We start from the raw sequence: 12728 nt of genomic DNA, 5'->3' as shown, positions 1-12728 counted from the left end.
CGGCCAGGGCCAAGAAAAACATGTTTGCTGACATTTTTATTTTTTGTTTTATTAGATAATAGTTGAAAGTCATCTGATTTTAATTTGATCACTTAAATTTAATTATTACTAATAAAATTTGGATTTTAATAAATTATAGTCACTTTTAAATTTAACTTATTATTTAAAAATATATTTAGATTTTAAAATAATAGTGAAGAGTTTTCCCCCATAACTTTCAACCAGTTCCCCATGTAGATAATATATTACATAACCATGTCACATTTATCAAATCTAAGACACTAAGAAATGAACCGATAGTATTCGCAACCTGAATACTATACTGTTGAATCCCTTTAGTTATACTTTATTTCAGTTAGTGTATTTTCATTTCTCACTGATTCTTTTTATTTTGACAGAGACAGAGAAAGGGACAGATAGGAACAGACAGGAAGGGAGAGAGATGAGAAGCGTCAATTCTTCATTGCGGCATCTTAGTTCATTGATTGCTTGTTCATTGATGGCTTTCTCATATGTGCCTTGACCAGGGGTCCACAGCAGAGCGAGAGACCCTTTGCTCAAGCCAGCGACCCTGGACTCAAGTCAGCGACCCCGGGCTCAAGTCAGCGAGCCCATGCTCAAGCTGGAGAACCTACGCTCAAGCCGGCAACCTCAGGGTTTTGAACCTGGGTCCTCCGTGTCCTAGTCTGAGGCTCTATTCATTGCGCCACCGTCTGGTCAGGCTGACTGGTTCTTTTTCATGATTTCTGTGTTTTCACTAAGTTCCTTGAGCATCCTTATAATCATTGTTTTGGACTCGGTATCTGATCATTTGCTTGCCTCCATCTGGTTTAGTTTTTTTTCTGGAGATTTCATCTATTTCAAATGAGACATTTTTCTTGGTCTTTGCATTTTAGCTGCTTCCCTATGTTTATTTCTATATACTAGGTAGAGCTGCTATGTCTCTCAGACTTGGTAGAGTGGCCCTATATAGTTGGTATGCTATAAGGCCATGGCACAGTGTCCCCAGTCACCCGAGTTGGGTGCTCCAGGTGCACCCCTGTGTGGGCTGTGTGCACCTTTCTGTTTTAGTTGATCCTTAATTGGTGTAGGTATTGATTCCCACGCTGATCATGTGTGAGGAAGGGCTGCGACTACTTCAGAGGAGCTGCAGAGGGTCAACAGGAGGTGACCCTATGGAGTAATACTTACTTCAGTGAAGCTTTGGTGCCCGCTGAGTCAGCCTCTTGAGTGTGTTGCTTATGGAGATGGTAGAGTTGTAATTTGGCATGGTCTGAAGCAGCCCATAATGTGCACTGTCTCTGGGACCTCACAAGGAGGCACAAAGTCACAGCCTGTGCCCTGCCTGGGGCCACCTGGCAGAGCTGCAGAACGATGTGCAGATGGCTGCTACTTGTGCTGGTCTTGGAGGTACACAGGAGAGGTGATCTGTGAACCAAGGCTGGCTACTGGTAATGCTAGGCTTAGGGCCACTTAGCAAGAGGTGCAGGGTATTCAAAAGCCAGATGCTGCTTGTTTAAGAGATTTTAGAAAAGTTAGAAGCATGAAGAAAGGCCATTTGTATGGAAAAGGCACTGGAAATGGCTTGGGTGAGCCCACAAATTGGGATCTCAGGGAATCAGTTGGGCAGGGCAAACAGTTTTAGCCAGGTTGATGGAGTCTTACATATGGTGCCCTTGTGGAGAAAGGGCATAGAAAAGGACTGTTAGACTCTTCCAGTATTTTTATCTGGCAGAAAGTTGCCCGCCACCACTCCCCTCTCAGCCCTTGCCCTGATGCCCAACGATTCAGTTCCTCTTTGTATGTCTTTGGTTCCTTTTGAGCTGCTGCCCCAGTTCTGGAACTCAAAGCGGGTGAGTCTGGGAGTGCCTGGGATTCCCACAGCTCTCCGTTTCACTCAGCCACAATCCCTGTTGGTTTTTATAACTAGAAGTTATAGGGACTTGTCTTCCTGGCTCTGGAACCCTGGCCTGGGAGCTGTGGTGTGGGGTTGGGATCTTTTCCTCCTCTGGTGGTACCTCCACAGCTAAGATATCCATCCTGACTTTAAACCATCACATGTGGGTTTGGGACCAGCCCATTCTGCATCTCTGTCCCTCTAAGCTGTCTCGATGAGGCTTCTTCTTTAAATCCCTAGTTATAGGACTTCTCTTCAGCTAGATCTCCGGGAATTCTGAATGATAGTTGTTATGTAATTTAGTTGTAATTTTAATGTGGTTGTGGGAGGATTTTGAGTGCCATGTTTACCTACGCCACCATCTTGACCAGAAGTTGTACTGTCTTTTTTTAAACAAATGTTTTTAGATATAAATTACATACTGTAAATTCCCCCAATTTTAAGTGTACATTTTATTGCTTTTTAGTAAATAAGAGTTTTGCAGCTATCACCATAATCTAATTTTAAAACATTTTATCTTTGGGAATTCATTAAAGTCTAGACCAGTGTTTCCCAACTTTTTTTGTGCCATGCCCCACCTTAACCTTTCTAAAATTTTTATGTCCCCCCCTATGTAGCATACATAATTTTTAACATTAAAAAATTGATTTGTGGAGTGCGCACGCGCCCCGCCATGGGGACCGGGGATGGGAGCTGGGTAGGTGGGCAAGGCTTGGAGTGGGTGGAGCCCAGCGCGCTTTCCGACAACTGGCGGTGGAGGGGCCTGCGGCGCATGCGCTCGACCCACTTTAGAAATGAGCGGGTGCTTGTTGCTAGGGGAAGCTTTGAGGGGACACGGGTAAAAAAAGCCATGATCTGCGCCTGCGTGCAGGGTAGATGCTGGGAGGGGTAGAGAAAACCTGGTGCTGGGCGCGGAAAAGGCGGGAAAATGGGCAACTCAAGTTAGTAAGTACCCAGAGAGCCTGGCTATCGGCTCCCAAGTTCGAGGAATCTTTGCTGGGTAAACTCAATGTGCCAAATCCTTTCAGCAAACTGAGGCCTTGTACAGTTGTATGAACTACCCAATGTCATATTGCATTATGTCAAAGCATTCCCATGACCAAACCCACCTAGCTCAACTAGCTGAAATTACTGATTTTATTTCATAGGCATGTGGTGGCAGAGCTGGGATCAAAACCAGGTGTTTTTCCAAAGCCAGAGTCCAACCATGGGAATACCTGCAGTAATACATGCACCATAACAACCTGTATCCCAAACTAAGTGTCCACAAGGAAAAGTCCTCCAAACCTCCCAAACCAGGAAAAATAAAAAAGAAAAAAAAGAAAAAAAATTGATTTGTTCACTTAATGAACATAAATGATAGGTTCTAGGAAGAAATCACTATGAAATTGTTAACAAAACACAGTAAGTAAAATTTCAAAACATATAATGAAAAACAAATTTAAATTCCAAATAATTTTAATACAGATTTTTCTATATTAATTTATTATTTTAATTTAGTGTGATCCTTGCGCTTGATGCTTGCTGCTTGCTGCACAGAGATTTTATATTAGGTTCCAATTTGGTTAGCTTTAGTCTCAAGTCTCCACGTTGTGTTATATCCAGCCGATTTCTTTTTTTTTACCAGTAAATCATTTACAGCACTAAATCCACATTCAGCTAAAAATGAAGATGGAAATGGTAGCAATAGTTTTCTTGCACATTTGGTTGAGTTTGGTTATTTGATTTCTGTTTCCTCACAAAGCCATGCCATCGCTCCTTTGATATTAAATAAAGCTTTAACTGACTCATCATTTTGCAATTTTGCGAGTTCTTCTTGATACTGCATATTTGATATATCAGACAAATCCACTAACATTGGCTGCATCATCCATGTTGGGAAATCAATTTGTTTTAAATCAGAAAATCTTTCTTTTAAATCAGCCGATAGAATATTCAAATGATTGACAATAACAAGTAAAGCGGTATCAGTTACTTCACGTTTTTGGAGCCAATGAAACTGTTTAAAGTTTTTGTTGTTAATATGTTTCTGACATAACTCAATATTGGTAATGAAACCGAATATCTTTGCTTTTGCATCGACAAGAGTTTTATTTGTTCCTTGAAGTTGCTTATTTCATATATTTAGTTTTTCAAAGATATCGGCTAAATAACTCACAAATGCTTTACCATCTATTGTTAACAGATACTTCATTTCAGGTTTGTCGCTTAAAAAATCACTAAGAGTATCAAACAGTTCCATAAATCTTTTCAAACAGTGTCCTTTAGATAGCCATCTTACTTCAGTATGAAGTAAAAGTCTCACATGGTCTTCATTTTGTTCTTCACAAAATAGCTTGAAAAGACGCTCACATTTGGCACTAGCTTTAATAGCATTAACACACTTTATTACTGTATGTAATACTTCATTCAGAACAGGCGAGATGTTTTTAGCTACCAAGTTTTCCCTATAAATAACACAATGCACAAGAATCATTTCTGGATTCGCATCTTTCCTCAATTTTAAGCAGCCATTTTTCTTGCCCATCATATTGGGAGCACCATCTGCAGCACAAGATGTTATATTTTTCATTGGTATAGCATTGACATCTAAGTAGTTTTTTATATATCTTTGGAGGTAGTGGTGATTTCTAATCTTTTACAGAACAACATTTCTTCAGCAAAATGTCCTTTATCAATATATCTTACGTAAGTTATCAATACTGCCTCACTCTCTCAAAGTTGATTCATCCATTTGCAAGGAGAATTTTCTTGTTTTCAGCTTTTCAATAAGTTGTTTTTCAATATCCTCATTCATTTCGTCTATTCTTCTGCTAACAGTATTGTCACTGAGTGGCATAGCTTTTACATCTTTGTCATCTTTTTCAAGAACTGTTTTAAGAAATGCTGATATTGACGGTTTTATTAAATTCTCTTCTATAGTGTGATTTTCTCCAGTTTTAGCGATGAATAAAGAAATTTGATAACTAGCCTCAAGAACACGATTATTCGTTGAAGTATGAGCAGTAAATAGAGACTTTAATGTTCTTTTTTCAAAATTTTTCTTTAAAGTTTTAAAGTAACTCAAATCTGAATTAATATGAGCACCATGTTTCGCCTTCAAATGCGCCTCAAGACGACCTCGTTTCATTGATTCGTTGGTCAAGCATTGCTGGCATAAAAGACAAAAAGGAATCCGCTCATCGTGAACAGCGGGTATGAACCCAAATTTTAAATATTCCTCCGAATATTGACGAGTTTTTTTCTTGCTTGCACCACTCATTTTACTATGGGCTATAAGAAATAAAAATAAGATCAATTAAAAACTAATATCAAAATATGTGTTAAAATATATTCAGTGTGACAGAGTAAACGTATACTAAAAATTCATATTTATTTAAATGTATATAACACATTTACTACACTACCACCGCAAATCAAAAGGTATCTATATTTTTTCCACTTGACAAAATTTTCTGGAAAGTTATGCTTTTAAAATTAAAATTGTCGTGCATGCACTATTATAGCCCCAATAATATTTATAAAATATTAGTGTTTTCTAGCCCCGATGCAAGAAGTACTTAATAAAGAGTTTAATATTGATAAAAATAAAATCAAATACTTACCAATTATATCTATACAATATATATATGTATATTTATTAAATCAACGAGCTTTTACAACAGTTTTGACTGACACTTATTTCAAATTAACACCAACTGAATGATGTGAAACACTACAGAAGTTGTGATGGGCCAATTAGGTGAGAATAACTGCGTTGTTTAGCGAGTTTTTAAAACGTCCGGGGTTCCCGCGGCAGATGGCACGCTCCGCGGTGAACCCAGGACGAAGTTTACTTGACGACGCCAGTCACCCAGTTGGTATTTTGGTCTTGTCAAATGAAATTATACTTAATAATTATTTACCACAATTATTTAATAATTGCATTTTTTGTTAAATTTGGCACCGATATCTAGCATTGCATTTAAATGGCCCGGGGCAAAAGAGTTAAAGTCCTGTCGAGTCCATTTTTAAATTGCCCCCCTTAACTATCGAATTGCCCCCCTGTGGGGCGTGGGCCCCACGTTGGGAAATACCGGTCTAGACTGAAAATGAGTTCTTCCACAGATGACTTAAGATGGTTCTCACCCCCATGCCCTGGCCAATTGGTTCAGTGGTAGAGTATCGGCCCAGCGTGTGGGTGTCCTGGGTTTGATTCCTGGTCTGGACACACAGGAGAAGTGATCATCTGCTTCTCCACATCTCCCCTACTCTCTCTTTCTCTCTCTCTGCCTCTCTCTCTCTCTCTTTCTCTCTCTCTCTCTCTCTTTTCCTCCCACAGCCATGGCTCAATAGGTTGAGTAGTTAACCTCGGACATTAAGGATCATTCTGTGACCTCTGCCCCAGGCGCTAAACATATGTCTTTGTTCCTGAGCAATGGAGCAGCAGCCCCGGATGCGCAGAGCATTGCCCCCTAATGGGCTCGACGGGTGGATCTGGTCAGGGTGCATACAAGAGTCTATCTCTCTGCCTCCACTCCTCTCACTAAAATTAAAAAAAAAAAATTATATATAAAAAAAGATGGTTCCTATCCTTTCACTGACTAATTTTAAATATTTTGCAGCTATTCTCTCGTGCCTTTTTAATATATATTAACATTTTTAAAAAAATAATTAGAGTTTGGCTTTTTATCAAAGAACTGTTATGTTGATGTTACATTTTTATTACTTTTAAAAGAATTTTCACAACAGTTGTAAATAATAATTTTGATAGTATTTTAACAGTCTTATCTCAATCCTGATTGGCAGTTGTTTATAATAGGCATAATTTATCATATTGAGGAATTACATTCCTAATTGGGTTTTCTAAGAGTTTGGCCCTCCTCACAATTGAATACGTTTAGAATTGGGATTGTCTCAACATTTTTTTTTTTTTTTTTTGTATTTTTTTCTGAAGCTGGAAACGGGGAGAGACAGTCAGACAGACTCCCGCATGCGCCTGACCGAGATCCACCCCACACGCCCACCAGGGGCAACGCTCTGCCCCTCCGGGGCGTCGCTCTGTTGCGACCAGAGCCACTCTAGCGCCTGGGGCAGAGGCCAAGGAGCCATCCCCAGCGCCCAGGCCATCTTTGCTCCAATGGAGCCTTGCTGCGGGAGGGGAAGAGAGAGACAGAGAAGGAGAGGGGGAGGGGTGGAGAAGCAGATGGGCGCTTCTCCTGTGTACCCTGGCCAGGAATCGAACCCGGGTACCCCGCACGCCAGGCCGACGCTCTACCGCTGAGCCAACCGGCCAGTGCCTGTCTCAACATTTTTTGAATACACAGACACACACACACACACATACACACACACACACACACAAATACTCCTTTTGACATTTTTTTTAAGCAAGAGACAGGCAGGAATGAGAGAGATGAGAAGCAGCAACTTGTAGTTGGCGGCACTGTAGTTGTTCATTGATTGCTTTCTCGTAAGTGCCCTGACAGGGGAGCTCCAGCAGAGCTAGTGACCCTTTCCTCAAGCCAGTGACTGTGGGCTCAAGTTGGTGACCTTGGCGTTTTGAACCTGGGTCCTCAGTGTCCCAGGCTGACACTTTATTCACTGTGTCACCACCTGGTCAGGCTATTCCCCTTTGACTTTTTAAGAAATGTGGTAAGTTATTAAATGTTTTCCTAGTATCAAAATCTTTTCTGTGCTTATAGTATATTTTTTAAATGAAAAAATATTTTAATGTCCTGTAATATTTATTTTAAAATTTTTCTTGTGTATTTAAAAATGAAATTGATACCTAACTTTCTATTTTGTTATGTTTTTTAAGTTTTAGTTATTAGGTTATACTGGCTTCATAAAATTAATAGCATAACTTTCTCTCTTTTTTTTTTTTTACCGCCTTTATGTCCTGGAAAATTCCACTGGTAAAACCATATTCTACTCAAGACTATTATTTTAAATATAATTCATTGGTTTTTATTTTCAATCTGCCACCATTGTTTGTTTTGCTCACATTTTCTTTTATCATTTTTCATAATTTATTCTTTTCTAGAGAATTGTACATTTCATTGAGATTTCAAATCTTATTAGCTTAGACTTGTGTATACTAGTCTTGTTTTGTGTCTTTGTATATAGTACTATTCAAATTTCTATATTTTTCTTAACTAGGTTACTCAAAGGTAAACCTGCTTTTTTTTTCTTTCCAAGGTATCAGCTAATTTGGATAATTTGATAAAATGTTAAATATATATATATATTTTTTAATGTTCTTTAAAAAACAGTGTTGATGTCCTTTTTTGACATGGTAGGTTATAAATGCTTTTATTCTCAGAGAAATGCTTGCTCAGATTTAATCTGTTAATTTTTACAATGGTTCTTTCTTTATTTGGTTAGGCACGAGATGTGCGTACCAATGAAGTGGTGGCTATTAAGAAAATGTCTTACAGTGGGAAGCAGTCTATTGAGGTAGGTGGTAAAATGTATACATTCTCACTGGTGTGTTAGAGAAAGACATACTATTTTTAATTGGGGGTAGGTGGGAATATTTTCCAAAAGGTATAACATAAAGAAAAATGTACAAATATTAAGTGTATATTTCAGTGAATTTTTTTTCATATACTGAGTGTACCCATTTAACTTGACCTAGAGTCATAAATAGCATTATTGGCATTCCAAAAGCCTCCCAACTTGTGCCCTCTGCTTTTAATTTTGTAAACTGTGGTTTAATATACAGGGTGCGGCAAAGGTAGGTTTACAGTTGTGAATGCACAAAACAGTTTAGTCTTGTATTATTATTTATTAATATATTTTATATACAAACAACTGTAAACCTACTTTTGCTTGCCTGATCTGTGGTGGCACAGTGGATAAAGTGTCAACCTAGAACGCTGAGGTTGCGGGTTCCAAACCCTGGGCTTGCCTGGTCAAGGCACATATGGGAGTTGATGCTTCCTGCTCCTCCCCCTTCTCTCTATCTTTCTCTCTCCCCCCTCTCTAAAAATGAATAAATAAAATCTTAAAAAAACAAAAACAAACACACCTTCTTTTGCTCAACCCTGTATTTATCAGAGAGGGATTTTCCATTTCTAAAATAGTAACATCGAATAAGATATATTTGACAATAAATATATTGGATGTAATTTTTAATGGTTTAGAGATTAAGTGCTGTTTTAAACAAACTAAGCAACAGAAAGTATTGCCTGGTCTGTGGTGGTGCAGTGGGTAAAGCATCGACTTGGGATCCTGAGGTCGCTAGTTTGAACCCTGGGCTTGCCCAGTCAAGGCACATTCACCAATCAATCAAGTAATAACTAACTAAAGTGAAGCAACTATGAGTTGATACTTCTCACTCCCCATCCCTCTCTCTCAACTCTCTGTAAAAATCAATAAGTACATGAAATCTTTTTTTTTTTTTTTTTTTCCTTTTTCTGAAGCTGGAAACAGGGAGAGACAGTCAGACAGACTCCCGCATGCGCCCGACCGGGATCCACCCGGCACGCCCACCAGGGGGCGATGCTCTGCCCATCCTGGGCGTCGCCATGTTGCGACCAGAGCCACTCTAGCGCCTGAGGCAGAGGCCACAGAGCCATCCCCAGTGCCCGGGCCATCTTTGCTCCAATGGAGCCTTGGCTGCGGGAGGGGAAAAGAGAGACAGAGAGGAAAGCGCGGCGGAGGGGTGGAGAAGCAAATGGGCGCTTCTCCTGTGTGCCCTGGCCGGGAATCGAACCTGGGTCCTCCGCACGCTAGGCCGACGCTCTACTGCTGAGCCAACCGGCCAGGGCAAGTACATGAAATCTTAAAAAAACAAAACATGCCCTGGCCAGTTGGCTCAGTGGTAGAGTGTTGGCCTGGCATGCGGAAGTCCCGGGTTCGATTCCGGCCAGGGCACACAGGAGAGGTGCCCATCTGCTTCTCCACCTTTCCCCTTCTCCTTCCTCTCTGTTTCTCTCTTCCCCTCCCACAGCTGAGGCTCCATTGGAGCAAAAGATGGCCCGGGCTCTGGGGATGGCTCCTTTCCCTCTGCCCCAGGCGCTAGAGTGGCTCTGGTCGCAACAGAGCGACACCCCGGATGGGCAGAGCATCGCCCCCTGGTGGGCGTGCCAGGTGGATCCCTGTCGGGCGCATGCGGGAATCTGTCTGACTGCCTCTCCGTTTCTAGCTTCAGAAAAATACAAAAAAAAAACAAACCCAAAAAAAAACAAACAACATAATAGTATATATCTAATCTGAAAAACAAGTGGTGTATAATAATCTGCAAAACCAAAATATAAAATTATTGGTACTACATTGAGTATACTTTAGTTTGCTTATACTATGATTAGTTCTTCTGACGTTATGTTTTATTAAATTGCATAAATTTATAAAATGTAGTCTACTTTCTAAATCTAGAATGTGTCAGCCCTGAAGTTAAACTTTTTGATTGTGGCAAAATACACAAAATTATACCATCCAAACCATTTTTTTTATTTATTCATTTTAGAGAAGGGAGAGGGTGTGTGGGGGGGAGAGAGAGAGAGAAAGAGAGAAGAGAGGAGCAGAAAGCATCAACTCCCATATGTGCCTTGACCAGGCAAGCCCAGGGTTTTGAACTGGCGACCTCAGTGTTTTCAGGTCGACACTTTATCCACTGCGCCACCACAGGTCAGGCCCAAACCATTTTTTTTTTTTTTTATTTATTCATTTTGGAGAGGGAGAGACAGAGAGAGAGAGACAGAGAGAGAGAGAGAGAGAGAGAGGAGAGACAGAGAGAGAAGGGGGGGAGGAGCTGGAAGCATCAACTCCCATATGTACCTTGACCAGGCAAGGCCAGGGTTTCGAACCAGTGACCTCAGCATTTCCAGGTTGACGCTTTATCCACTGTGCCACCACAGGTCAGGCAGGCCCAAACCATTTTTAACTGTACAATTTAGTGGTAGTAAGGACGTTATATTGCTGTACAACCATTACCACCATTCATCTCCAGAAATATTTGCATCTCATCTTGCAAAATTGAAGCTCTATACCTCCTCATTTCCGCCTCACTTCAGCCCATGGAAATCACCATTCTTCTTTCTCTCTCTATGAATTTGACTACTTCAGGTTAACTCTGAGTGAAATTATGTAGTATTTACCATTCCGTGACAGGCTTATTTCACTTAATGTACTCGGAGCTCATCTATGTTGTAGTAGGTGTCAGAATTTACTTCCTTTTTAAAGCTAAATAATATTCCTGTCTGTGTGAATGTGTGTGTGTGTGTGTGTGTGTGTGTGTGTGTGTGTGTGTGTGTGTAAAGCATTTTGTTTATCCATTCATTCATCTGTTGATGATTACTTGGGTTCCTTCACCCCTTGGTTATTGTGAATGATGTTGCTATGAGCATGAGTATTCAAATATTTCTTTGAGTTCTGGCTTTCAATACTTTTAGGTATGTGCCCAGAGGTAAAATTTCTGGATTAGTCCTTAATTTAGAAAGATTTTGGTTTTCTACCTTTTTCAAATTTCTTTATTTTATGGTAAATCTTGTTTTTGTTATCATATTATGGGTATGATGATACTATTATGATTATGTCAGTGTTCCATTATTTTGATACTTAAAAAACTCCTAAAAATTCTTAAAACTCCAAAGTAAACCAACTCCATTTCTCACAAGTTGACGCTAATTTTATTCACCATTCTGTAGCACAGCTTTAAAACTAGCTTTCACAGGAAGATTTGTCCTATGTTGCAGTCTGATTAGTCACACCTAGAACAAGAAGTTTCATTTAAGGCAGTGGTCCCCAACCCCCGGGCCATGGACTGGTACCAGTCCGCAGAGAAAAAATAAATAACTTACATTATTACCGCTTTATTTATATTTAAGTCTGAACGATGTTTTATTTTTTAAAAATGACCAGATTCCCTCTGTTACATCCATCTAAGATGCACTCTTGACACTTGTCTCGGTCATGTTGATACATTTATCCGTCCCACCCTAAAGGCCAGTCCGTGAAAATATTTTCTGACATTAAACCAGTCTGTGGCCCAAAAAAGGTTGGGGACCACTGATTTAGGGTATCATCTTTTTATGTCTAATATTAATGTCCTTCATGAAGATGTTTTTTATTTTTATTTTTATGGTGAACAATATAAGCTCTTGTTTTGTTTTGAGAGTTTGCCTCCCAGAGCATTTGTATTTGAAACTTAAAGCCCATTAACCATTTTCTACATTTAGCACTTTATATCTTACACATTTTATATAAAACACTGTGTGCCTATTTTGCTGTATTTTGTTGAGCGCTTGTTAAATAGATATATGATCTTATATTCTAGTGCAAAATATTTCCTTAAGTTTTCTATTATGCTCGTTTCTCTGAATTTAGAAATATAGCCCAAGTTGGTGGTAAAGGTCAAAAAAATTAAAACAAAAACATAAAACAGATTCCTGCTTCCCATCCCACACCTACTAAGCCCCTTTTTGAGTTCCCTGGTTGCTTCTTAAGAATAGCTTTGTTTAGGCCCTGGCTGGTTGGCTCAGTGGTAGAGCGTTGGCCTGGCGTGCAGAAGTCCTGGGTTCGATTCCCTGCCAGGGCACACAGGAGAAGCGCCCATCTGCTTCTCCACTCCTCCCCCATCCTTCCTCTCTGTCTCTCTCTTCCCCTCCCACAGCCAAGGCTCCATTGGAGCAAAGTTGGCCCGGGCACTGAGGATGGCTCTATGGCCTCTGCCTCAGGCGCTAGAATGGCTGTGGTTGCAACAGAGCAACGCGCCCCAGATGGGCAGAGCATCGCCCCCTGGTGGGCGTGCCGGGTGAATCCCGGTCAGGCTCATGTGGGAGTCTGTCTGACTGCCTCCCTGTTTTCAACTTCAGAAAAATACACACACACACAAAAAAGAATAGCT

General features: G+C 40.2%; 1 protein-coding gene across 2 annotated transcripts in view; it reads left to right on the top strand.

The window, feature by feature from the left end:
- Positions 1 to 12728, top strand: part of TAOK1 (TAO kinase 1) — a 172988-nt gene that overhangs the window by 77552 nt on the left and 82708 nt on the right. For both annotated transcript variants that reach the window (XM_066363617.1, XM_066363618.1), the window contains exon 3: positions 8264 to 8335. In XM_066363617.1, coding sequence (XP_066219714.1) covers positions 8264 to 8335 — 72 coding nt within the window. The remainder of the gene's footprint in view (positions 1 to 8263; positions 8336 to 12728) is intronic.

This window comes from Saccopteryx leptura, chromosome 2 (genome assembly GCF_036850995.1).
Source record: "Saccopteryx leptura isolate mSacLep1 chromosome 2, mSacLep1_pri_phased_curated, whole genome shotgun sequence".
NCBI classification, from domain to species: domain Eukaryota; kingdom Metazoa; phylum Chordata; class Mammalia; order Chiroptera; family Emballonuridae; genus Saccopteryx; species Saccopteryx leptura.
Note: the sequence above shows the minus strand (reverse complement) of the source record. Positions and strands in the feature narration are given on the sequence as shown.